The following is a 26,189-nucleotide window of genomic DNA, read 5'->3' as shown; positions in this document are numbered from 1 at the left end:
AAACTTGTCCCAAAGCCACTCCTGTGTTGTCTTGGCTGTGTGCTTAGGGTTTTTGTCCTGTTGGAAGGTGAACCTTCGCCCCAGTCTGAGGTCCTGAGCGCTCTGGAGCAGGTTTTCATCAAGGATCTCTCTGTACTTTGCTCCGTTCATCTTTCCCTCGATCCTGACTAGTCTCCCAGTCCCTGCCACTGAAAAACCTCCCCACAGCATGATGCTGCCACCACCATGCTTCACCGTAGGGCTGGTACCAGGTATCCTCCAGACCTGACGCTTGGCAGAGGCCAGAGTTAAATCTTGGTTTCATCAGACCAGATAATCTTGTTTCTCATGGTCTAAGAGTCCTTTAGGTGCCTTTTGGCAAACTCCAAGTGAGCTGTCATGTGACTTCTACTGAGGAGTGGCTTCCGTCTGGCCACTCTACCGTAAAGGCCTCATTGGTGGAGTGCTGCAGAGATGGTTGTACTTCTGGAAGGTTCTCCCATCTCCACAGAGGAACTCTGGGGTCTGAATACTTTCTGAATTCACTGTATATCAAGCAAGTATTATCATATAAACTTTTTTTTACAGAAAATAATCAGACAAATGCTGGTAAACACTCAAATACATTTTGTTCAAATGTTTTCACAAAATGGGTGCTCTGGGCCTTTAATAGTCCTGTATTAGTGGACCAAAATAGACATCTTCAGCGCAGGCAAGCATTTTTGCAGCAGCCCCACCCTCAAACTACTTCCTGCGGCTATGCCCACAAGGGAAGAAGCCAGATGTGGTGGTCCTCTGCTGGCGTAGTTACATGTGGTCTGTAGTTGTGAGGCCAGTTGGGCGTACTACCAAATTCTCTACAACAAGGTTGGAGGCAGCTTATGGTAGAGAAATTAGCAACAGCTCTGGTGGTCATTCCTGGAGTCAGCATGCCATTTGCACACTCCCTCAAAACTTGAGAGATCTGTGGCGTTATTCTGTTTGACAAAACTGCACATTTTAGAGTGGCCTTTTACTGCCCCCAGCTCAAGGTGCACCTGTGTAATAATAATTTTGTTTAATCAGCTTCTTGATATTCCACACCTGTCAGGTGGATGGATTATCTTGGCGAAGAAGGAATGCTCAATAACAGGGATGTAAACAAAATGTAACAGCATTTGAGAGAAATAAGCTTTTTGAGCATATGGAACATTTCAGGGATCTTTTATTTCATCTCATTCATCTCAGCTTGAAAATATATGGCAAGACTTGAAAATAGCTGTCTAGCATGATCAACATCCAACCTGACAGCGCTTGAAGAATTTTCAAAAGAATAAAGTGCAGATATTGTATAATCCAGGTGTGCAAAGCTCTTAGAGACTTACCCAGAAAGACTCACTGCTGTAATTGCTGCCAAAGCTTATTCTAACATGTATTGACTCAAAGGTATGAATACTTATCAAAGACATATTTGTTTTCTATTTTTCATGAATATTTGTACATATGTTAGAATTTCTTTCACTTTGACAAAGTATTGTGTAGACCGTTGACACAAAAAAATGACAACTAAATCAATTTTAATTCCGCTTGGAAAAACAAAATGTGGAAAAAGTAAAGGGGTATGAATAGATTCTGAAGGCACTTGGGTGGTCTACAAGTGGTGTGTGTGTGTCACTCATAGATCCAGTGTCCGCTGCTGTCCTCCCAGCACTGTAGCTCATTCTGCCTGAACCACAGAGAGATCTCTCTCTGAGCGCTCTCCACAGAGTCACTGCCATGGATCACATTCCTACAACACAGAAAGTCAACGAGATATAATTTCATGGTCACTGATGATAACATGTAACAGTATTGCTTCCATCCCTCTCTTCGCCCCTACCTGGGCTCAAACAAGGGACCATCTGCACACATCAACAACTGCCTCCAACGAATCATCGTTACCTATTGCTCCACAAAAGCAGAGGCCCTTGCAGAGCAAGGGAAACAACTACTTCAAGGTCTCAGAGCAAGTGACGTCACTGATTGAAACGCTATTAGTGCGCACCAAACTAGCTAGCCATTTCACAACCAGTTACACACACACACACTTTACCTGCCCACTTCCAAACAGTAGTCTCCTCTGATGGTTCCTGGTAGGGAGTCTGCCGGGTTGGTCTCCCCCAGCATCTTGCGAGACATCTTCACCACATCCAGACCTTGCCACACCTAAACACATGCACACATATACACACCTGGATGAACAATTGCACAACTAGGGATGTGCACATTAACGTGGATAACCAGTAACGTTTAAATTGTGTAAACCATAATAAAATATGTAAAATATCTTGAGCGGGAGAGGGCAGCTGTGTATGTAGTAGTAGGCATGCTATCTCACCATGGCAACGATGGGTCCAGAGCTCATGTTGCGCACCAATCCATTGAAGAAGGGTTTGTCTCTCAGGTCCCTGTAGTGCTCTCTCAGGAGATCCTCGGACGCCTGGCGAACACACACACCCACCCACCCACATCACAACAGAGAGATCCAACACAGACAGTCTATCATAAGCCCCTTTCACAAACATAAATCACATATTTTATTTAAATATATTTTACAAGATTTCTCCAGTTACCCCCTTCACACTGCTCTGGAATGGCCTGTTTGTTTTGAAAGATGGCGTACAAGTGTTGTAAACTATGTTAATAAGCTGTCTAATGAAGTGCTTCCTCCTTCTCCTCGCGTGTGGGTTTGATGGATGTATATCATGGTGTGTGCTCTTACCTGGACTAGTTTCATTCCCACCAATCTGAAGCCCTTTTTCTCAAAGCGCCGGATGATCTCTCCCACTAGCCTCCGGTGCACACCATCCGGTTTCACAGCTATGAAGCTGTGCTCATTGACACCCGTCCAACCTAGGACGAAAGCATGACCATCATGTCCAGTCCCAAATCAAACCCTAGCCTATGACATTTGTTGATTGGCCTCGTAGATTTGAAATCGGCAGCTGGGGTGTGTGAGCAATATGGTGGAAACTCCATCTAGTCCACAGATTATGGCAAATTTACAAATCTGTTAGGGTGGCAGGTAGCCTAGCAGTTAGAGCGTTGGGTCAGTAACTGAAAGGTTGCTGGTTTGAATGAGCAAGGCACTTAACCCGAATTTACTCCAGGGGCGCCATACTACTATCGCTAACCATGTAAAACAAAACATTTCACTGCACCTATCCCGTGTGTGTGACAATTTTTTTATTTGAACAATCATATGTGATACATCTAATCAGTCCAAGCAAGTACAAGCAATAAAATATCACATTTGTGATGTGACTATTACTACAATATCTCATGGCCAATTTAAAATGTTCTAGAGAGGATTTAGATAACTGATGATCTGTGGAGGTGTCGGATTACACACACCCCCACACCTTCCATAAAGCGTTGCTTGTAAAACCATACATTTTGGCTTGCGTGAAATATGAAATAGCACCTTACCATCAGATTCCTCAATTCGTGCATGTTTTGCCTCCAAATCCTCATTTTTTTCCTGCTGAACAGGCAATGACCGTTTTCTTCGTCCCATATCATAGACTCGCTTGCGCCGTGGTGCTCTTGTGCGAGTGCGACCAACCAATCAGATTGCTAGCGTCACCGGAACCTGGTTCCCAAGTTAACACAGCCACAAAGTCATAAACCCCGCATATGACTACAATTTATCTTATTTAAATCTGATTACACAACCCTAACCTTAACCACACTACTAACCTTATGCCTAACCTTAAATGAAGACCAAAAAGCACAATTTTGTTTTCATGAATTGTTTTGATATACTGTAGGCCTAGACAATTTTGACTTTGTGGCAAATAGTGAAACTGGATACAGTGTCCGTGATGGAATTGTTCTAACTATGTTTACAGCAAAGATTATGGGTATACTGACAAAATACATGTCTCTCCGCCCTAACAATTGGAGTCATTGTCCACAAAGAAGAACGTCGGGCTGACTAGCTCCCGCCTATCCTTTCTTTGGATTGGTGGACACATCTCATTATTGTAATATTCGACGAGGGTGGTCGATGTCAACCACCCGTATCCAATGAAGAGATGCTATGCTACTAACCTCATGATATGAATATGCATATAGCCATCTCGCGACAACTCCGATAAAGTGTTTTTTCTCATAGTTGCCTGGATATCACGTGTCCTACTTTTATCAGTAAACTCAAAACAATGTGTGCATTACAAAACGTATTCGACCAAATAAGCCATTCCATTTTTTGTTGACCAAATTTCGACACACCTCCATACAAAAACGCATTGCTTGGTGGGTAAAGAAACACCACCTGCTGGAGGGAGACATTTCCGCCGACATTTCCGCCGAATTTGGCCACGCTCTTCCTCTTCCTATCTGGGGACAGCTGGGACGATCACGTGATCAGTGAAGGTTTTTGTGAAAGCGTTTCTTGGTATCTACTATTACGACAGCCACAAAGTCTAAATTGGCTGTACGATTTTTTTTTAAATGTGCTTAATTTAACGTTAGGAATAAGGTTAGCAGTGTGGTTAAGGGTTATGTTGACAATCAAAATTTAAGAAGATAAATAAAAAAAATTGGCGGGGTTTATTACTTTGCGGCTGTGGTAACTAGTGACAACCTGTTTGCTCTGTTGCTTGTGGTGCTTTCAAGACAACTGGAAACTCGGGGAAAAACGAGGTCAAATCATGACCTCAGTGATCTTCACTTCGAAAATTCGGAGCTCCAGAAAGTGGCTTTTACCCAATCGGAGCTCGTTTTTTCCCGAGTTCCCAGTTGTTTTGAATGCAGCATTAGAATTCCGAAGCGTAGGAAAGCACTATAAAGACAACCTCTAGTGACGATAAATAGGCTATCAACGCATTTGAATGGTAATGTTGCCAATGAAAAAGCCAATCTGACAGCGGCTATGATTAAAACCGGCTTGAACTTCTTCTACCCTGACCCTCCAATATTGGCAATTTACGAAACAGCAATCGATCGACGATCACACAAATGTCACAAGTATGAGGATTCTGTGTTATGCACTATAGCCCGTTACCATATATGTGATTGAATATTATCTGCTGTTGGCTTGTGTGGATGTATGTATGTGTTATGCAACATAGCTGACTTGAAACATTGTTAAAAGTTTCAGGGCCATGGGCCTTTCTCGTGATGGAAAAATACAGAATAACATGAAGACAGGAACTGTGCAATGAGTTGGGGGGCACATTCAGAACGTAGTGTTGCGAGAACAAACAGTTGTTTGTTAGATAACAGGAGCCAGGTGCGAGATAACGGTATCGAGCATGAGCGCATAGATATTCTTCACAGCAACATCTATCAACTGGAGCGCCTGGGGGCTCTACCAGCTCTACGCCAACAATCAACAATAGGCTGGGTGAGTCTAAACCACGCCCAGTCTCTACTCTGACAGCCCGGCTCGGAAGCAGGAACTACCTCTGTCAGAGAATATTTATAATATCTTTGTCAGGAACAAGTCAGTTCTCTGTTTTGCCCTGCGAGGTGGGACAGAGAGCCCGTATATACGAAAATTGCATTTAACACTTATTGCTTAGTTAATAAAAAATACATAGCATACAATCGGTGACTCATTATCATATTTATCCTGATACCAGATTCAAATTGACGCAACTCTAACACAAGGCAATAGTCAGAGTCCCACTCCATTCGCAAAATAACTCAGAACCTTCTGCTACGTTCATAATATGCAGGCCTACAGTGTCAGGTGAAAACTTTAATCACTATAGCTGCGAGTACTGTTGGATCCAGTATTTTACATTATAGCCATTAGATATATATGATTAAATATTATCTGATGTTGGTTGTGTGAGGTGTCTGCATTTGTGCACTGGAGCATCATTATGAGATTAAACAACTGCTTGCTACTTGCCTGTTTGTGTGTGACAAGAACTGAGTAACATGGTGTGACTTGCTGTATCTTACAAAGTTGTGATAGGGAGGGGTGGTCATCACGAGGTTTAACTGAGATGGAAAAATACTGAACAACACAATAGCAGGAACTGAGCAACTGTTCTAACTAGGCTGCGATACCAGAACAGTAAGGATCTATACATCGACGGAGGGAGGACTCCAAGAAGCGCCAAGAGGCGGGGACCCGCCTGAGCGCCTGCAATAGGCTGAGCAAGTTTAAACCACGCCCAGCCTCTACTGTGATAGACATAGTTCCAACCCGTCTGTTGGCCTATCACAGTACAAAGAATACTGTTTACATACATCCTGTCAGTTCTCTGTTCTGCCCTGCGTGGTATTACAGTGAGCCCGTATATACGAAAGTTGCATTTGCCATTTATTACTTAGCTAATAAAAATACATAGTATAAAATCGGAGACTCATTGTTATATTTATCCTGATACCAGATTCAAATTTACGAAACCCTAACAGTACTAACCACTACCGCCAGTCTGCTGCAAGCAAACAAGTATCGAACATTTAACTTGAATGCATTTAACTTGAATCAACAATATGAAATTGAGGAAATGTCATATAAAACCATAATAAGTGCAACCAACCTGTTTGGAAAACACTTGCCAATATAGTCAATAGGAAAATCATCGTTGCATCATCTACAGGGAAAAAGTGAAAATAAGGAAGAAAGTCCTTAACGTATCTTCGGAAAGCAGCCAGGAGGTAGGGCGCGAACGCGCAGTGTGGGGAGTGATTCAGGAAATAAACTACTGATACCTTTCACCAAGTTACCGAACATCTTCCTAGCTTCATAAAATACCGCATGCATTAACATGCACTGTCAATGGAGACAAGGGCTGCAGTCCAAACATGTCAATTTGACCCTGGTTTGTATAATTTGTGGAACGTTCCAAGAGGAATCTGTTCCAAAATCTTCGTAAATAACAAGGTTGCCAACAAATAACGCATACAAAGTTGTATAGCGGCGGAATGGGATACCGGGTAGGGAATATGAAATTGAGGAAATGTCATATAAAACCATAATAAGTGCAACAAACCTGTTTGGAAAACACTTGCCAATATAGTCAAGAGAAAAATCATCGTTGCATCATCTAAGGGGAAAAAGTGAAAATAAGGAAGAAAGTCCTTCACGTATCTTCGGAAAGCAGCCAGGAAGTAGTTCCAAAAAAGTTGCCAACAAATAACGCATACAGAGTTGTATAGCGGCGGAATAGGATACCGGGTAGGGAGTGTGCTATGTAATTACGTATTTCACTCACCAGGTTTATTCCCCCCAAAATCATTCTGGTAGCCTCCACCATTTCTCGTTTAATGTTTTAGTTATTATTTCCGGTGTGTCGGCATTCGGCCAGTGAACTCTACTGCGCCCCAATTAGGCTATCGCTATGGTTAACATGTAACTTAACTAATGACTGCTAGCTCCAATATTGTATTAGCTAGGTGGCTTGTACACAATTGTTACCGATGACACAGTATATACCAGCCTACATACATTGTATTTTGCCAAATTCTCTGTGTTAATCCTGTTGCCCAAATATAGCCCCGAACCCTAAACAAAAAAATTCCCCATGTGTGCAATTTCTGCAACCCCCTATACTGATCTATGCCGGTATGCAAAAGCAATGATAATGCATGCAATGCTTTATTATAAAGTCGTTTTTTCATGCATTCTGGTACCTTAGCGTACTCTGGGTCACCCCCCTCTGGCTCACTTTTTGTTCCTGCACTTCCCAATTTACAAATTAAGCACTGCCAAGGTGTCTTTATTTTCATAAGCTCTCACTCACATCACTTTTTCCGTTGCCATCTTTCATTTATGGCATTTTAACATTGATACAGAGGGGCACGCACGCACGCACACACACACACACACACACACACACACACACACACACACACACACACACACACACACACACACACACACACACACACACACACTACTGTAGCATATTGTTTACATTTCTCAATTTTAGGCATCCACTGACATGGGCACAGACATATGTACAGTCATTTTCTGTGTGGTGGCAAATTTGGTTGAACAGGAGAAGAGGATGTGATTACTTGTGGGGGTGGTGGGTTCAACAGCTGCAGGGAAGCTGATTGGTTGCTTTGGCTATCACATCTTCTTGATTAAAAGAAAGACAGATTCAGAAATTAGTTAGACATCGCCATAGTTCAATACCGAAAAGCCTTCATTAACATGCTCCTAAAGATAGATATTCAGTATTCACTGAATGAAGTAGCCTACCCATCCCCATTTACAATTGAATTATTCAATTAAATAAATTATACTAACAGCACATTCAATGACTCATGATTATTATTGTAGGCTACTCCTGTACCTACCTTGTACAATACTGTAATCATTGAATGAAGTAACATATCATCCACATTTAAAATGTAATCAATTAGATAAATAATGCTAGCACATAAAGTTATATTATCGTAGAATAGGCTACTCCCGTATGCCCACTATGATAGGATACCGTTATGATACTGGCGTGATTTTAGGTCTTCAATCGAAGTTGTATGTTGTACCTCGTTTCCGCCCTTCAAGGAAAGGCATCCCCCATTCTATTCAGTGCAGGTGTGAATGTCCCATAGCTTTAGCACACAATGGCATGTAGGGGTAGTGTATTACAACGTACCATTTTTATATATCCTATAGCACATGTTTGTATATTTTCATTTACCATTTAATTAATCCATTAAATAAATAATACTAGCACATCAAATTACATTATTATTGTACACTAGCCTACTCCCCTATCGACACAGTAATTAATATTGCCTTCAACATTACATTATCAACTCAGCAAAAAGTAATTATTTTAAAATAATCAAAATTTGCCTTATCAACACAGTAGGCCTAAATATTTCTTAACAATATTATAACTTAAATATACTTACTCCTCAATTGGATCAAGGACATCTTGTGAATTCTTTTCATCTTCTCTAAAGAAACTATTTGGGGCAGACACTCGAAAGTTGTTGTGCGGTGTACCATTTATTTGCCATAGTTTTTCCTGTTAAAAAGACAAGCTCTCAAACACCTTGCTCGTCTCTCACTCTATAAACGGTCACTGATATCCAGATTCCTTGGGACATCCCTACCCTGAACCAAAACCTAAACCCTAACTGTAATCATAACCCTTACCTAACACTAAACTTAACCCTTACCTTAGCCATTTTACATTTCTACTTGATCGAGGTAGGGACATATAAGGGACCCTGCCGCCCCAGTTATGGTTAGAGCGTTGGACTAGTAACCGAAAGGTTGCAAGATCAAATCCCTGAGCTGACAAGGTAAAAATCTGTTGTTCTGCCTCTGAACAAGGCAGTTAACCCACTGTTCCTAGGCCATCATTGAAAATAAGAATTTGTTCTTAACTGACTTGCCTAGTTAAATAAAGGTAACATTTTTAAGGATCCCGGATAGCACGGAACCTCTGGGAAATCCTATGAACTCCTCTACTCGATTGAAAGTTAAGGACACAACTCCTATTGGTTCTGACATACTGGGGACTTGTAACAACACTGTCTGTGATTGGCTAATAATGTTTAGATCTGTATACAGTGAGATAAGATAATGTACCATCCCATGAGGTGTTGAGGGAAAGCAAGATTACCTATCAAATCACATTTTATTTGTCACATACACGTGTTTAGCAGATGTTATTGTGGGTGTAGCGAAATGCTTGTGCTTCTATTTCGACAGTGCAGCAATATCTAACAATTTCACAACAAATACCTAATACCCACGAATCTTATTAACATGCAGGCGTCCCACAGATGTTTGTAAAGCGTTGATATCACTTCTTGTCAGTCAAATGTTCAATGGTAGGCAACAGCCACATGACAGCCACACGGTGGTAAGCTTAGGCTTAATTTTGGCCTGAATCACTTCCCACTTCCTACAGGTTTTGCATTTGTATTTAATATGGATCCCCATATCCTCTTCCAGGGGTCCAGCAAAATTAAGGCAGTTATACATTTTTATAAACATTACAATACATTCACAACAGATTTCACAACATATTAAGTGTGTGCCCTCAGGTCCCTACTCTTACTATCACATACAGTGCCTTGCGAAAGTATTCGGCCCCCTTGAACTTTGCGACCTTTTGCCACATTTCAGGCTTCAAACATAAAGATATAAAACTGTATTTTTTTGTGAAGAATCAACAACAAGTGGGACACAATCATGAAGTGGAACGACATTTATTGGATATTTCAAACTTTTTTAACAAATCAAAAACTGAAAAATTGGGCGTGCAAAATTATTCAGCCCCTTTACTTTCAGTGCAGCAAACTCTCTCCAGAAGTTCAGTGAGGATCTCTGAATGATCCAATGTTGACCTAAATGACTAATGATGATAAATACAATCCACCTGTGTGTAATCAAGTCTCCGTATAAATGCACCTGCACTGTGATAGTCTCAGAGGTCCGTTAAAAGCGCAGAGAGCATCATGAAGAACAAGGAACACACCAGGCAGGTCCGAGATACTGTTGTGAAGAAGTTTAAAGCCGGATTTGGATACAAAAAGATTTCCCAAGCTTTAAACATCCCAAGGAGCACTGTGCAAGCGATAATATTGAAATGGAAGGAGTATCAGACCACTGCAAATCTACCAAGACCTGGCCGTCCCTCTAAACTTTCAGCTCATACAAGGAGAAGACTGATCAGAGATGCAGCCAAGAGGCCCATGATCACTCTGGATGAACTGCAGAGATCTACAGCTGAGGTGGGAGACTCTGTCCATAGGACAACAATCAGTCGTATATTGCACAAATTTGGCCTTTATGGAAGAGTGGCAAGAAGAAAGCCATTTCTTAAAGATATCCATAAAAAGTGTTGTTTAAAGTTTGCCACAAGCCACCTGGGAGACACACCAAACATGTGGAAGAAGGTGCTCTGGTCAGATGAAACCAAAATTGAACTTTTTGGCAACAATGCAAAACGTTATGTTTGGCGTAAAAGCAACACAGCTCATCACCCTGAACACACCATCCCCACTGTCAAACATGGTGGTGGCAGCATCATGGTTTGGGCCTGCTTTTCTTCAGCAGGGACAGGGAAGATGGTTAAAATTGATGGGAAGATGGATGGAGCCAAATACAGGACCATTCTGGAAGAAAACCTGATGGAGTCTGCAAAAGACCTGAGACTGGGACGGAGATTTGTCTTCCAACAAGACAATGATCCAAAACATAAAGCAAAATCTACAATGGAATGGTTCAAAAAGAAACATATCCAGGTGTTAGAATGGCCAAGTCAAAGTCCAGACCTGAATCCAATCGAGAATCTGTGGAAAGAACTGAAAACTGCTGTTCACAAATGCTCTCCATCCAACCTCACTGAGCTAGAGCTGTTTTGCAAGGAGGAATGGGAAAATAATTTTGCACGCCAAATTTTCAGTTTTTGATTTGTTAAAAAAGTTTGAAATATCCAATAAATGTCGTTCCACTTCATATTGTGTCCCACTTGTTGTTGATTCTTCACAGAAAAATACAGTTTTATATCTTTATGTTTGAAGCCTGAAATGTGGCAAAAGGTCGCAAAGTTCAAGGGGGCCGAATACTTTCGCAAGGCACTGTATCTACAACACAAAATCTGTGTGTATAGTGTGTATGTTATCGTGTGTTTGTATGTGTCTGCCTGTTTGTTGCTTCACAGTCTCCGCTGTTCCATAAGATGCATTTTTATCTGTTTAAAAAAAATCGAACTTTACTGCTTGCATGTGTTACTTGATGTGGAATAGAGTTCCATGTAGTCATGGCTCTATATAGTACTGTGTGCCTAGTCAGAGAGGAAGAGGGAGGCCCAACTCAGTAGAAAATTTGTCTCCCTCCAGCAGATGGATTTTTTTGTGGAGTTTCACCCACCAAGCAAGGAATATTTGCATGGCGTTCAATGATTATTGAATTTGGTCAACAAGAAAATGAATGGCTTATTTGCTAAATTTTTTAATTTTTTAAATTTAACCTTTATTTTAATAGGGAAGACATATTGAGATCTAGGTCTATTTTTCAAATACACCCTGCATAATACAACATAAATACACACATTATACACAAAATATATATACACTGAACAAAAATGTAAATACAACATGTAAAGTGTTGGTCCCATGTTTCAGAACTGAAATAAAAAGCTTATTTCTTTCAAATGTTGTACACAAATTTGTTTACATCCTTGTTAGTGAAAATGTCTCCTTTACCATGATACTCCATCCACCTGACAGGTGTGGCATAGCAAGAAGCTGATTAAACAGCATGATCATTACACAGGTGCACCTTGTGCTGGGGACAATAAAAGGCCACTCTAAAATGTGCAGTTCTCACACAACACAATGCCACAGATGTCCTAGGTTGAGGAAGTGTGCATGGTGGCATGGCAATTGACATGGTGACTGCAGGAATATCCACCAGAGCTGTTGCCAGAGAACTGAATGTTCATTTCTATACAATAAGCCACCTCCAACGTCATTTTAGAAAATATGGCAGTATGTCCAACCAGCCTCACAGCCATACACCACGTCAGCCCAGGACCGCCTGCGGTGTCATCTGAGACCAGCCACCAGGACAGCTGACAAACTGTGGGTTGGCACAACCGAAGAATTTCTGCACAAACTGTCAGAAACCTTATCAGGGAAGCTCATCTGTGTGCACATCCTCACCAGGGCTTGACATAACTAGTTTGATGCCGTAACCGATGGCCACTGGCACACTGGAATAGTAATAATGGCCTTAGCAGAGCATCCTACTGGAAGCTTAATAGCTCTATATTAAAACATGAGTTGGTCAAGATGGAGATAAACAATTTAATTACACACTTCTGGAACAAACCTAGAAATGACAATTCATACAGTAATAACAGGGAGCTTTTTAAATATGAGGTAGGAAAATATAAGAAAATATGGGAGTATTCTTGCCAAGATAAGGAGAGCTGAAGAAGGTGTAATTTCAAAGATCACCTCTCTTGTTCAAAAGCCTGTTGAAGGTCTCTCAGAGGAGGACAATTCTGTTCTGTTTGAGCTACAACACAAGTTGTATGATATGTATAAACTGAAAGCAGAGGGAGCTGTCAGTTTATACAGATCTAGGAAGAAGTGGCTAGAGGAGGGTGAACTAAATTCATTGTATTTTTCCAGGTTAGAAAAATACCACTCTAAAAATAATACAATTCAACAAATAAATATTAATGGTCTCATCACAGATGATCCCACATTTATATAGTTCTAAGTATTGTAAGGTTTCCTCAACACTTTTTTTTGACTCTCTTGGGGATGTGAAATCAAATGGGGATGCTGTAAGTGAACAGTGTGATGACCCTATTATAGTTGAAGAGATCATGTATTCTATTGAACAGCTTCAAAATAATTAGTCTCCTGAGTTTTACAAAACTTTTCTCAACCGTTAACCCCATTTATGTTGGAGGTCTTTTCTGAAAGAATTGCAAATAATGATCTCCCTCCCAGTTTGACTCTAGGTCTGATTACATTAATACCTAAGCCCAAGAAAGACTTGCTTCTCCTCGATAATTGGTGTCCAATCTGTCTTCTCAATAACGACTACAAAATATTAGCCTCTATATTTGCAAAAAGAATGAAGGCAGTATTGGACTCAATTATAGAAAAGACCCAATCTGGCTTCATGAGGAATAGACATATATCTAATAATATCCGACTGGTGTTAGACCTTATTGACTATTCTGATCTAATCTTCCAAGATAGTTTTGTCTTCTTAGACTTTTATAAAGCCTTCGATGCAGTGAAGCATGAGTTTCTATTTCTCTCCCTTGAGAAATTTGGTTTTGGGGAATTATTTTGTAGTACTATTAAACCTCCACCGGTTCTTTGCCTAAACCTTACGTGTGAATTGTTTGCTGTTAAAGGCCGTGTGATACCCTCTATATGCAATATTCCAGTCAAGGAAAACGTTAACATACCTTGTTTTACCATGTCTAAGAATCAACAGGAAAGATGCTCATTAAATTTCATACCTATTATTGAAAAAAACAAACAGTAGTTGAACCATTGGTTGCAGAGCGATTTATTCTTGAAAGGTTGAGAATTGCTTTCTAAAGCTGAAGGTATCTCCAGACCTACTTATGCAGCCCAGTCTCTACATCTTGACAACAAAATAGGTAAAGCGGTTGACCAGATGCTTTTCAACTTCATCTGGAAAAAATGGTACACATTATATTAGGAAATCTGTCGTTATGAACACATATGAATATGGTGGTCTCTGTGTGTGTGTGTGTGTGTGTGTGTACAGTCACGGCCAACAGTTTTAAGAATGACACAAATATTAATTTCCACAAAGTTTGCAGCTTCAGTGTCTTTAGATATTTTTGTCAGATGTTACTATGGAATACTGAAGTATAATTACAAGCATTTCATAAGTGTCAAAGGCTTTTATTGACAATTACATGAAGTTGATGCTGGACTTTCTTGGGTGCCCTGAAAGCCTTCTTCACAACAATTGATCCGCTCTCCTTGAAGTTCTTGATGATCTGATAAATGGTTCATTTAGGTGCAATCTTACTGGCAGCAATATCCTTGCCTGTGAAGCCCTTTTAAAGCAAAGCTATGATGACGGCACGTGTTTCCTTGCAGGTAACTATGGATGACAGAGGAAGAACAATGATTCCAAGCACCACCCTCCTTTTGAAGCTTCCAGTCTGTTATTCAAACTCAATCAGCATGACAGAGTGATCTCCAGCCTTGTCCTCGTCAACACTCACATCTGTGTTAACGAGAGAATCACTGACATGATGTCAGCTGATTATTTTGTGCCAGGGCTGAAATGCAGTGGAAATGTTTATGGGGATTCAGTTAATTTGCATGGAAAAGATGGACTTTGCAACTAATTGCAATTCCTCTGATCACTCTTCATAACATTCTGGAGTATATGCAAATTGCCATTATACAAACTGAGGCAGCAGACTGTCACTCTCAAAACTTTTGGCCACGAATGTACAGTTGAAGTCGGGAAGTTTACATACACTTAGGTTGGAGTCATTAAAACCCGTTTTTCAACCACTCCACAAATTTCTTGTTAACAAACTATCGTTTTTGGCAAGCCTGTTAGGACATCTACTTTGTGCATGACACGAGTAATTTTTCCAACAATTGTTACAGACAGATTATTTCACTTCTAATTCACTGTAACAGAATTCCAGTGGGACAGAAGTTTACATACACTAAGTTGACTGTGCCTTTAAACAGCTTGGAAAATTCCAGAAAATTATGTCATGGCTTTAGAAGCTTCTGATAGCCTAATTGACATCATTTTAGTCAATTGGAGGTGTACCTGTGGATGTATTTCAAGGCCTACCTTCCAACCCAATGCCTCTTTGCTTGACATCATGGGAAAATCAAAAGAAATCAGCCAAGACGTCAGAATTTTCTTTCTAAAGCTGAAGGTATCTCCAGACCTACTTATGCAGCCCAGTCTCTACATCTTGACAACAAAATAGGTAAAGCGGTTGTACAGATGCGTTTCAACTTCATCTGGAAAAAATGGTACACATTATATTAGGAAATCTGTCGTTATGAACACATATGAATATGGTGGTCTCAATTTTTTTGATTTTCCTTCTTTGAATAATACTTAAGATAAATTGGGCTAAGCATTTTTTAAAGAATCCAACTTCAATTTGGAATTTCATCCCTCATCTTCTCCCATTTTGGAGGCTTCAATTTTGTTACTTTGTAACTATTAACATTGATAAGATTCCTACAAAATTATCTGCTTTTCATAGACAAGTATTAGCGTGGTCGTTAATATATAAAAACAATTACCACACAAATACCCGCTTGTTAATAAGGTAAAATAGGTCTCTTTCAGAATTATCCATAAGTATTACCCTGCAAATCATTACCTGAAGAAACTCAAAAAAGACATTAACATTAATTGTCCTTTGTGTTGAGCATCCAGAAACAGTTCTGCATTTATTTTGGCATTGTCTACATGCAAAACAATTATGGAAAGATTTTCATAGCTTTAATTGTTAATATTCTTGATGACTTCTGTTTTTTATTGGATAATGTGCTGCTCGGTTTCCTTAACCATAATATGGATAAAGAAAAACAATTTTACCTCAAATCTAATTGTGCTAATGGCAAAATGTAATATTCATAAATGTAAATTCACGAATAGAAAAACACTCTTTCGTGTTGTTGTGGAAATAATCAGAATTTGTTGGTAACATAGGTAAGATGTTTTATATTCATCATATGTTTATAAGTTACTTCTCATCAGAATGGTATTTTTGTATAATACTGTGGCGAGGTTGCAGTTATCTGTTCTATGTCAAGACTAAGTTGCATGGGCATGAGGGGAGAGGTCAAAGTGTCATCATGTGTAAACATATCTTTTGCTCCACAATGTCTGTGTGCCAGTCAGTGTCTCTGTGATCTTGTCCAGGATTGGTTGTATCTAGAATTGGTTGTATCTGAATGACAATTTGATATATGCCTGTTGATATGGAGGATTGGTTTATGGTTCTGAGGTTGAGAGAGGAGACAAAGCTGAACAATGAATTATGCCAATGCTGTCTTATCCTGTGTATCTTTGCTATAAAGGATCCCATTTGCCATTGTGTTGGGACTCTCAACTTTTCATTAGAGATACTGAACTGTTGAAAGTCAAAAGGCTATTGCAATGTGGAAGGGGCTCTCAGAGAATTCACTGAGAGACACTGAATTACCTGAGAGTCACAGGATTGTGATAGAGCTCATATAATTAAAGATGGACTTTGATAACTAACTCTGACTTGTGTGTGTGGTTTGCTCCCATGATTTGGTAAATAGAGGAAATTTCCACGACAGTGTTTTCTATAAGGAATTCGAGCAGGACATTAACACTTCTCTACATTCTTCTAATAAGAAGCTGTTAAAAGAAACACACATTGTTTTAAGGTCTTTGTGTAATCTGTAATTTGTTGTACCCCTAACATATGTTATCATTGTCTGTTTGTATACTGTTTTTTCTGCAATAAAATAAAAGATTCAAAACAAAAAATATAAAAACAATTCAAAAATTGGAATCCAAAGTGACATTCCTCCACAAATACGTCCTCAATCAATACTTTAAATTGCCTGAATGGCAACAGAACATCAAGATGAAATGTATTTAGAATTCTATTCTAGTGATACGGTGCATTAAAACTAAAAGCAGATTTATCTAGCTCGGTGGAGATCCTTGGAACCTCAAGAGTTAACCAATCCTGTGAACAGATTAGGCAACTCAGGTGTCTATGCTTCAACAGAAAAGTTAGATATGACAGAAGTATGAAGTAGGGCCTTGAAAACAAAAAAAAGGGACTAATGTAGAGATCTATAAAGGTCTTCAGCCAAGTCCAGCCAACCTTTTGACACAGCATGTAGTGATGAGTATCAAAACTGTCACTGTCACAAAACAAAGGGCACTAAATGATGGCATCCAAAGTTTTATGAGTAGTAGAAGCTGCACTTTGATAAATAATATCACCATAATCAAGAACAGATAAAAAGATTGACTGAATAATCTGCTTCTCACTGCTTAGAGAAAAGCACAATCTGTTTTTAAACGTCAAATCCATACGCTTAAGTATTTATATGCGGGAACACGTTCAACTGGAGAACCATTTAATGAGCGAACATGTACTTAACCTGAAAAATTTTTAGGAGTTCAAAAACATGTATTTCATTTAGCCCGTATCAAGCAAAAGGTTTATTTGATCGTAAAGAAGTTTCGCAATGCTTTAATTGTTACGAGTGTACTGATTTTGAGTAGGACAAGTGACATCCCGGCAACTTTGATAAAAAAAACACACATCAGAGTTGTCGAGACGGATATGGATTAATAATAGCTTTGACATGGGTGGGACAATAGTTTTTATTTATTATCGATCTTAACCCAGTCATCCAGTTAGTTTTTCTTAAAACGGATTCATTCTAAGAGTGCCCATTCTTTTCATAATGTATTTTACTATTTACAATACAAACACACAAGCATCACATCACAATATGCATAAGAGACAAGTGCCAGTTGTGGAAACCTTACAGCAAGCTGTCACTCAAGTCCATCTGATAATCCAAATTCTTTCTATTCAGTGGAATTGTTATAGAAGGCTCATATGAATGTAAAGGAACACGGCTATAGCTGTGGTCCAATTCTCTACCCTTTTCCTGAGATGTGCACTCCCACACCTTCTCATGGATTTAAATGGAATGGATTGGTGCAAAGGATATGGTCAAAACTCCATGCTTGCGCCAATTCAATACTTTGAGAAACAGAAGGCAGCCTATGATCTATCCAAGTTGACATCACAGTCCCTTGTTGGTAACCTTTCACCCCCTTTCCGCTTGACCCCTCTCTCACACTGCTGTCCCCTCCTGCCTCTCCCTCTTTTTCTCCTGACTTCTGAAGTACTCTTTGCTGAGTAGGACATCCCTCTTTAGGGGTAAGGTTGGCTCCTCAGCTGCCGACCCTAGCTCATCTTTCTGCCGCTGGGCGAGGAGCATGGCACGGAGCAGGGGTGGGTACGACACATAGCGTATGGGGGGCTCGGGAACAGGGTTGTAGAGTTTGAACTGCTCCTCCTCATGTTTGGGCACCAGACGCCAGTCATGGTACATCACCTTGTCCATCTCCTTCGCTTCACTCTCCTGCTTGCCTGTGGAAAATAATAATATACACAATGGTGACTTGGTCATCTTTTCACAACCCCTGCTGTGATAAATATGTCAAATGGCAGTAATGCGGAGGTAGTCTGGCTCATCAGCCAGCTCTCTCTGTCGAGACGTCTGGTTTCACAGCGCCTCAGAATGGGACATGACTGGGAGTCTATGGCAGGAGCGGCAAAAACAGCCACCGGTTTTAATTGACTGTTCTCTCAGTCCATCACCATCTAGCACAGGGTTCTCCAACCTTTTCTAGCATGAGAAAATTAAACATGTCAAGAGCTACACATTTTTTCAAGCTTTCAAATAGGCACATTCTTCTCTTGTCCTCTCCCCTGCAACTCTTCCCCAGGTCCTTAGTGTACTTTTCTCTGTCAATATAGCTGGTCAAATAATTGATAATAAACAACTAACGGGGGGGGGGGCCCTATAAAATCTTTTCCCGCCCCCAAATTCTGTTTAATATTTCCCCAAATTTTCCGTTGTATTTTTCCAGATTTTATATTGTTTGTTTTTTACTCAAACAATTACAATTGTTAGTAGACAAACTACGTTGATGTTCAAATTCATGTCAACGCTTAAATCTGAAGACGAAGAAGAAAAAAGGGAAAAAAACGTGCGCGTTTTTAAAACCTCTTGAGCGTAGGGGGCAGTATTTTGATGTTTGGAGGAAAAACGTACCCAAATGAAACTGCCTATTTCTCAGGCCCAGAATCTGCATATAATTGTCAGATTAGGAAAGAAAACACTAAAGTTTCCAAAACTGTCAAAATATTGTCTGTGAATATAACAGAACTGATAATGCAGGCGAAAACCTGAGGAAAATCCAACCTAAGAGAAACGAATCTCCCTGTTCCATTGCATGCCTATCCTCCATTTAAAGGGATATCAACCAGATTCCTTTTCCTATGATTTTCACATTTTGTGAACAGTCTTTAGACATAATTTCAGGCTTTTATTTTGAAAAATGAGCAAGAAAGATCACATCGAGTCATTGGATGGCTGGGTGCCAGCAGCGTTTTGCATGCGCCAACAGAGTGGAGCAGACATTTTCTCTCTCTCCTATTGAAGAAGCTACTGTCCGTTTGAAATATTATAGATTATAGATTGTAAAAACAACCTGAGGATTGATTATAAAAAACGTGTTTCTACGAACTTTACGGATACTATTTGGAATTTTCGTCTGCCCAGTCGTGACTGCTCGAGCTTGTGGATTTCTGAACATAACGCGCCAACCAAATGGAGGTATTTTGGATGTAAAAATAATCTTTATGAACAAAAGGAACATTTATTGTGTAACTGGGAGTCTCGTGAGTGCAAACATCCGAAGATCAAAGGTAAGATTCATTTTATTGCTTTTCTGACTTTCGTGACCAATCTGCTGTTAGCTTTTTGTAATGTTTTGTCTGCTGAGAGAGATGTCCTTACATAAACGCTTGGTATGCTTTCGCCGAAAAGCTCATTTGAAATCTGACATGCCAGGTGGATTAACAACAAGCTAAACTGTGTTTTGCTATATTGCAGTTGTGTTTTCATGAAAATGTAATATTTTTAGTAATTTAATTTTTATTTGGTGCTCTGCAATTCAGCGGATGTTGACGAAAATGATCCCGCTAAAGGGATGGGTGCATCAAGAAGTTAAGGAATGTGCCATCTAATGTTCCGGCCTAGTGATGGTTCTGTACTGCTGCAGCTCATTTCATGTAAAGTTTGCAACTAACAATTAATAGATACAAATTATATACTTTAATCATGATATACTTCTGCCAAGTAAGCCTACTTTGCAGTTAACATTTAATGAGAAGGTTTTGGGGAGTATTTCTATCAACCCACAAGACGATAATCACATCGACTAGCTACACACGGAGTGATGGACAAACTTGCACATCACACAGACAGATGTGCAATTAATTGGAAGATATGTTAGGTTTGGATTTTTAAGCCAATAGTGGCTGACCAGGGGTGGGATAATGTCAATGTTGCATTGGCTAGATATAGCCGCTGGGAGCTTGCAGTGTCTGATACTTGAGATTTGTTTATGAGTTTTGCGGCAGAATACGTGAAAATTGCATGTACTTTCAGAATTGTTTGGCGAGCTACTCATATAGTGCCTTCGGAAAGTATTCAGACCCCTTGACTTTTTCCACATTTTGTTATGTTACAACCTTATTCTAAAATATCTACACACAATACCCCATAATGACAAAGCAAAAACAGGTTTTTCATTTTTTTTTCTAATTTACAAAACATTACACATGGAAATATCATATTTACATAAGTATTCAGACCATTCACTCAGTACTTTGTAGAAGCACCTTTGGCAGCTATTACAACATTGAGTCTTCCTGGGTATGAGCTTGGCACAGCTGTATTTGGAGTTTATCCCGTTCTTCTCTGGAGATCCTCTCAAGCTCTGTCAGGTTGGATGGGGAGCATAGCTGCACAGCTATTTTCAGGTCTCTCCAGAGATGTTAGATCAGATTCAATTCCGGGCCACCCAAGGACATTCAGAGCCACTCTTGTGTTGTCTTGGCTGTGTGCTTAGGGTCATTGCCCTGTTGGAAGGTGAACCTTCACCCCAGTCTGAGGTCCTTAGTGCTCTAGACCAGGTTTTCATCAAGGATCGCTCTGTAAATTTGCTCCGTTCATCTCTGCCTCAATCCTGACTAGTCTCCCAGTCCCTGCCTCTGAAAAACATCCCCACAGCATGATGCTGCCACCACCATGCTTTACCGTAGGGATTGTGCCAGGTTTCCTCCAGACGTGACGATTGGCATTCAGGCCAAAGAGTTCAATCTTGGTTTCATCAAACCAGAGAATCTTGTGTCTCATAATCGGAGTCATTTAGGTGTCTTTTGACAAACTCAAAGTAGGCTGTCATGTGCCTTTTACTGAGGAGTGGCTTCTGTCTGGGCTGGTTGGTGGAGTGCTGCAGAGATGGTTGTCCTTCTGGAAGGTTCTACCATCTCCACAGAGGAACTCTAGAGCTGTCAGAGTTACCATCGGGTTCTTGGTCACCTCCCTGACCAAGGCCCTTTTCCAACGATTGTTGAGTTTGTCCGGACGGCCAGCTCTAAGAAAAGGCTTGCTGGTTCCAACCAAACTTCTTTCATTTAAGAATGATGGAGGCCGCTGTGTTCTTGGGGTCCTTCAATGCTGCAGACATGTTTTGGTACTGTTCCCAAGATCTGTGCTGAAACACAATCCTGTCTCGGAGCTCTACGGACAATTCCTGTCCGGGGCACTCTGTTCACAACGTTAGCATCTGCCCATACCATAACCCCACCGCCACCATGGGGCACTCTGTTCACGTTAACATCTGCCTGGTACAGTTGAAACCGAGATTTATCCGTGAAGAGCACACTTCTCCAGTGTGTTAGTGGCCATCGAAGGTGAGCATTTGACCACTGAAGTCAGTTACGACGCCGAACTGCAGTCAGGTCAAGACCCTGGTGAGGATGATGAGCACGCAGATCAGGTTCCCTGAGATAGTTTCTGACAGTTTGTGCAGAAATTATTCGGTTGTGCAAACCCACTGTTTCATCAGCTGTCCGGGTGGCTGGTCTCAGACGATCCTGCAAACGAAGCCGGATGTGGAGGTTCTGGGCTGGCGTGGTTAAAGGTGGTCTGCGGTTGTGAGGCCGGTTGGAAGAACTTCCAAGTTCTCTAAATATATGAGGTGGCTTATGGTCGAGAAATGAACATTAAATTCTTCGGCAACAGCTCTGGTGGACATTCCTGCAGTCAGCATGCAAATTGCACGCTCTATCAACCTAAGACATCTGTGGCGTTGTGTGACAAAACGGGACATTTTAGAGTGGCATTTTGTCCCAAGCACAAGGTGCACCTGTGATGCTGTTTAATAAGCTTCTTGATATGCCACACCTGCCAGGTCGATGGATTATCTTGGCAAAGGAGAAATGCTGACTAACAGCTAAGTAAACAAATTTGTGCACAACATTTTTGAGAAATAGACGTTTTGTGTATATGGAATATTTCTGTGATCTTTTATTTCAGCTAATGAGACCAACCCTTTACATGTTGAGTTTATATTTTTGTTCAGTGTAATAGGCCACGGCTACAGCTGTAGCAGGCTCTCCCTCTCCCGCCTCAATTTTAACTACACCCCTTTCAAGTCCCACATTAATGCACACTGTTGTCTAGCCCAATAGTTGGACTACAGGAGCCGATCGTATTTTTCAGCTACAACACGTTTGTGGCTTCCGTCTTATGTTTACACACAGGTGTTCGGAGACACAGATAGCTCATTAGCCAATTATTCTTCAGCGTTTTCCATAAACAAGTGCTGTAACATGGAACCCTAACTCTATAAAGGTGTAATAATTAAACTTTTTAAAATATATTAACTCTTTAAAAAAACTCCCCCGGTCAGAAGATACTATCGTTAATAGGCACTTATACTGTCACCAGGCTCTATGTAACCAGCAATTCGAGCCTGGGGACGAAGTTAATGCTGAAGAAACCTAAACCTAGGCATTATTTCATCTGTGAGAGATTATGCAATGACAGAGAGGCATATGAAAAGCTGCTGAAATGTCATTCTGTGAAAACAAATAAAAAGGTTGTCATCTCTTATCTGTTCACGACCACTATTGTGAATCACATGTCGGTACTACAGAGTACTACCGAGGAAAGCCAAACCTATTCTTTCTTCAGGAAGAGAGCATGATATTGGATGTGTGAATGGAAAATTCTCACCTTTATAGGTCAGGATTCCCCATGCTCTGCCGTGGTCCATGTTCTACAGAGAAGGCAGCAGAGTTATAAACATGTACACTACATTACCAAAAGTATGTGGACACCTGCTCATTGGACATCTCATTTTAAAATCATGGTTATTAATATGGAGTTAGTCCCCCCTTTCCTGCTATAACAGCCTCCACTCGTCTGGGAAGGCTTTCCACTAGATGTTAAACCTTGCTTCCATTGAGGTTGAGAATTAATGTTGGGCGATTAGGCCCGGCTCATAGTCAGCGTTCCAATTCATCTCAAATTAGTTCGATGGGATGGAGTTCACGGCTCTGTGCAGGCCAGTCAAGTTCTTCCACACCGATCTCAACAAACCATTTCTATATGGACCTCGCTTTGTGCACTGGGGCACTGCAATGCTGAAACAGGAAAGAACATTCCCCAAACAGTTGCCACAAAGTTGGAAGAAGAAAATCATCTAGAATGTCATTGAATGCATTAGCGTTAATATTTCCCTTCATTGGAACTAATGGGCCTAGACCAAACCATGAAAAACAGCCTCAGACCATTATTCTTCCTCCACCAAACATTACAGTTGGCACTATGTATTGGGGCAGGTAGCATCTGCCGAACCATGATTCATCTGTCGGACTGCCAAACAATGAAGCGTGATTAATCACTCCATAGAATGCCTTTCCATTGCTCCAAAGTTCAATCGCGGCAAGCTTTACACCACTCCAGCCGACGCTTGGCATTGCACATGGTGATCTTAGGCTTGTCTGCGGCTGCTCGGCTCTGGAATCCCATTTCATGAAGCTCCCGACGAACAGCTCTTGTGCTGACATTTCTTCCGAAGTTGACCGGGGCAACTCTAGCAGGGCAGAAATTTGACAAACTGACTTGTTGGAAAGGTGGCATCCTATGTCGGTGCTACGTTGAAAGTCACCGAGCTCTTTCAGTAAGGCCATTCTACTGTCATTGTTTGGCTATGGAGATTGCATGGCCGTGTGCTCGATTTTATACACCAGTCAGCAACGGGTGAGGCTGAAATGGCCGAATCCATACATTTGAAGTGGTGTCCACATACATACACTATATATACACAAAAGTATGAGGCTTTATAGTCAGACTTATCAGTGTAATAACAGTGTTATAAGCCTCCACTCCCCTTCACCCTCTACCCCTGCAACTCCTTTCCACCCCCCTCCCCACTCACTTCTGCAGTGTAGTCCACCTTGACCTTGGTGACCTGCCAGTAGCTAGGTGCTTCAGGGTGCTCTGTCAGCCAGGACTTGCGTGTGAACAGGTGGCCCACCCCGAACATCCTGAGGCCAGACAGCAGGGAGAAGAGACGGCTCTCTCTCCTCACGTCCTGAATAGAAATAAAGCAGTTCTAGGTTTTTTCCCCCGTTGTTCGAGGGCTAGGGTTCCCAGGTTTCTGAAATTCCCAGATTTTCCCAAAAACACAGTCGGAAGGTTCCCAGGGTCTTGCAGAAATAAGCAGGAAATCCAGGAATCACACAAACCAGGATTTCAGGAAAACTTTTGGGAAATGTACCAGAATTTTGCAACCCTATCAAGGGAACAACAGTAGTCGATGGGATCTGGCATCAGAGACCCACAACTTTCTACTCATTATTCATTGTTAATAAAACAAATATGTATGCTTTCATTTCATTGAAATAACTATAATTTCTGATTGCTAGTTAAAGCTCCACTTTTACATCTGGCCTGGGGCTTGAACCATCAACCTTCTGGCTACTGGTCCTGCTTTCTAAACTCTAGGCTGCCTGGTGCCCCACACACATACCTGCCAGGCAAGCACGGGCAGGGTCTTCTTGGTGTGCGGTCGCGTCATGGTGTCGTAGTCCAGTGCATACTTCTCAGACTCCCGTGGCCGATTCTTAAGCTCCCGGTACACACGGATCTTCCGGGCCATCTCAGCGATAAGGCGGATGCGCTTCTTCTTCACCATGATTGGTCAATAATGTTGTCACTGGGTCTCCTTCAGAACCTGGAGGGGGGGTGGTTACATTAGGGGTTAGGCTCACAAAGGACAGTTCTGACCATTTTACAACAGGGGTACAAATGAAGACATTCACAGATCTGATAACCTGGAGACACTCACAGGTTTGATAAACTAGAATGACCCAAATACACTGAATGCAAACCCAGGTAAAAACAGAGTTTTTGGTCTAGTGAATTTGGGGCAGTATCTATCTAGCTATCTGCTGAAAGAGAATCATTAGTCCCAAATACACCAGACCATGGAACACTAGTTTTTCCTGGGCCTGCATTCAGTGTACTCTTCAAGAGTCTGACTGTTATGTAAGATAGCAACATTCTAGTCATTAAGTAACTAGTCATCATACTGTAGGTAATCCCATTAAAGCCAAACATCTTTATTAAGAATCTCAATCAATACTGTTAAATTAAATAATGATTACCGTTAAATAGCTAAATGCGGTCCGCTTAGGTTAGCTACTATTTCACGTGCTGGCACTGGCAAGCTAGCTAACATGACATATGTTAGCCAGAGAGCATGACACGCTAACGGTAGCGGGCTAGCTAAGTACTCCACTATTCAACACACAGTATTCTTGTTATCACAATAAATAAATAAATAAATAAAGAGTTGCTTAAATTTCCAAGGGATGTTTCATTTTGCATAACTAGATAACTACCTGAGACTTGACTTGACCTCCACAACACACTGCTTCCTCCGAAATTGTCAAACGACGGACAAAATTCCTCCCTAGAATTATTGATACATTACTTTAGTTCCGGGATAGAAACCGTTCCGCTTTGAAACGTTTTGGGGGTGGTCACTCCGGGGACACTCCAGATTTAGTTTTTGCTCTGCGTTGTTTGCAAAGATTGAAGTT

The 26,189-nt window shown here is 40.9% G+C and overlaps 2 protein-coding genes across 8 annotated transcripts; both read right to left on the bottom strand.

Moving 5' to 3' along the window:
* Positions 1–1,518: 1,518 nt before the first annotated feature.
* On the bottom strand, positions 1,519–7,229 carry nme3 (NME/NM23 nucleoside diphosphate kinase 3). 6 transcript variants are annotated; one of them, XM_020486080.2, is made up of 6 exons: positions 7,176–7,229; positions 6,954–7,007; positions 2,720–2,850; positions 2,336–2,437; positions 2,051–2,163; positions 1,519–1,747 (listed from the first exon to the last, which is right to left on the bottom strand). In XM_020486080.2, the coding sequence occupies exons 2-6, from the start codon at positions 6,994–6,996 to the stop codon at positions 1,630–1,632; spliced, it is 507 nt and encodes a 168-aa protein (XP_020341669.1). In that variant the 5' UTR covers positions 6,997–7,007; positions 7,176–7,229; the 3' UTR covers positions 1,519–1,629. The 6 variants fall into 6 exon arrangements, with proteins under 6 accessions (XP_020341669.1, XP_020341664.1, XP_020341662.1 ...); XM_020486075.2 differs by lacking the exon at positions 7,176–7,229 and adding an exon at positions 6,501–6,554 and having other exon boundaries at positions 6,954–7,138; XM_020486073.1 differs by lacking the exons at positions 6,954–7,007; positions 7,176–7,229 and adding exons at positions 6,501–6,554; positions 6,673–6,828.
* Positions 7,230–17,539: 10,310 nt separating this feature from the next.
* Positions 17,540–26,108, bottom strand: mrps34 (mitochondrial ribosomal protein S34). Of its 2 annotated transcripts, none has more exons than XM_020486069.2 (5): positions 25,989–26,108; positions 25,115–25,318; positions 24,521–24,676; positions 23,314–23,356; positions 17,540–18,587 (listed from the first exon to the last, which is right to left on the bottom strand). In XM_020486069.2, the coding sequence occupies exons 2-5, from the start codon at positions 25,277–25,279 to the stop codon at positions 18,289–18,291; spliced, it is 663 nt and encodes a 220-aa protein (XP_020341658.1). In that variant the 5' UTR covers positions 25,280–25,318; positions 25,989–26,108; the 3' UTR covers positions 17,540–18,288. The 2 variants fall into 2 exon arrangements, with proteins under 2 accessions (XP_020341658.1, XP_020341659.1); XM_020486070.2 differs by having other exon boundaries at positions 25,752–26,043.
* Positions 26,109–26,189: the final 81 nt, after the last annotated feature.

This window comes from Oncorhynchus kisutch, linkage group LG6 (genome assembly GCF_002021735.2).
Source record: "Oncorhynchus kisutch isolate 150728-3 linkage group LG6, Okis_V2, whole genome shotgun sequence".
Classification (NCBI taxonomy): domain Eukaryota; kingdom Metazoa; phylum Chordata; class Actinopteri; order Salmoniformes; family Salmonidae; genus Oncorhynchus; species Oncorhynchus kisutch.
This window is presented reverse-complemented; position numbering and strand designations above follow the sequence as displayed.

What these genes read in the sequence shown, in the direction of transcription:
- nme3 (XM_020486073.1), bottom strand. Translation starts at nt 6,730, where the DNA reads ATGTTAATGCATGCGGTATTTTATGAAGCTAGGAAGATGTTCGGTAAC. An exon ending in GGCAAGTGTTTTCCAAACAG is followed by an intron (nt 2,851 to 6,500) that starts GTTGGTTGCACT and finishes CTTTCGTCCTAG; the next exon opens with GTTGGACGGGTGTCAATGAG. An exon ending in CTGGACCCATCGTTGCCATG is followed by an intron (nt 2,164 to 2,335) that starts GTGAGATAGCAT and finishes GCATGTGTTTAG; the next exon opens with GTGTGGCAAGGTCTGGATGT.
- mrps34 (XM_020486069.2), bottom strand. Translation starts at nt 25,279, where the DNA reads ATGGTGAAGAAGAAGCGCATCCGCCTTATCGCTGAGATGGCCCGGAAG. An exon ending in TGCCCGTGCTTGCCTGGCAG is followed by an intron (nt 24,677 to 25,114) that starts GTATGTGTGTGG and finishes ATTTCTATTCAG; the next exon opens with GACGTGAGGAGAGAGAGCCG. An exon ending in AGGTGGACTACACTGCAGAA is followed by an intron (nt 23,357 to 24,520) that starts GTGAGTGGGGAG and finishes CCTTCTCTGTAG; the next exon opens with AACATGGACCACGGCAGAGC.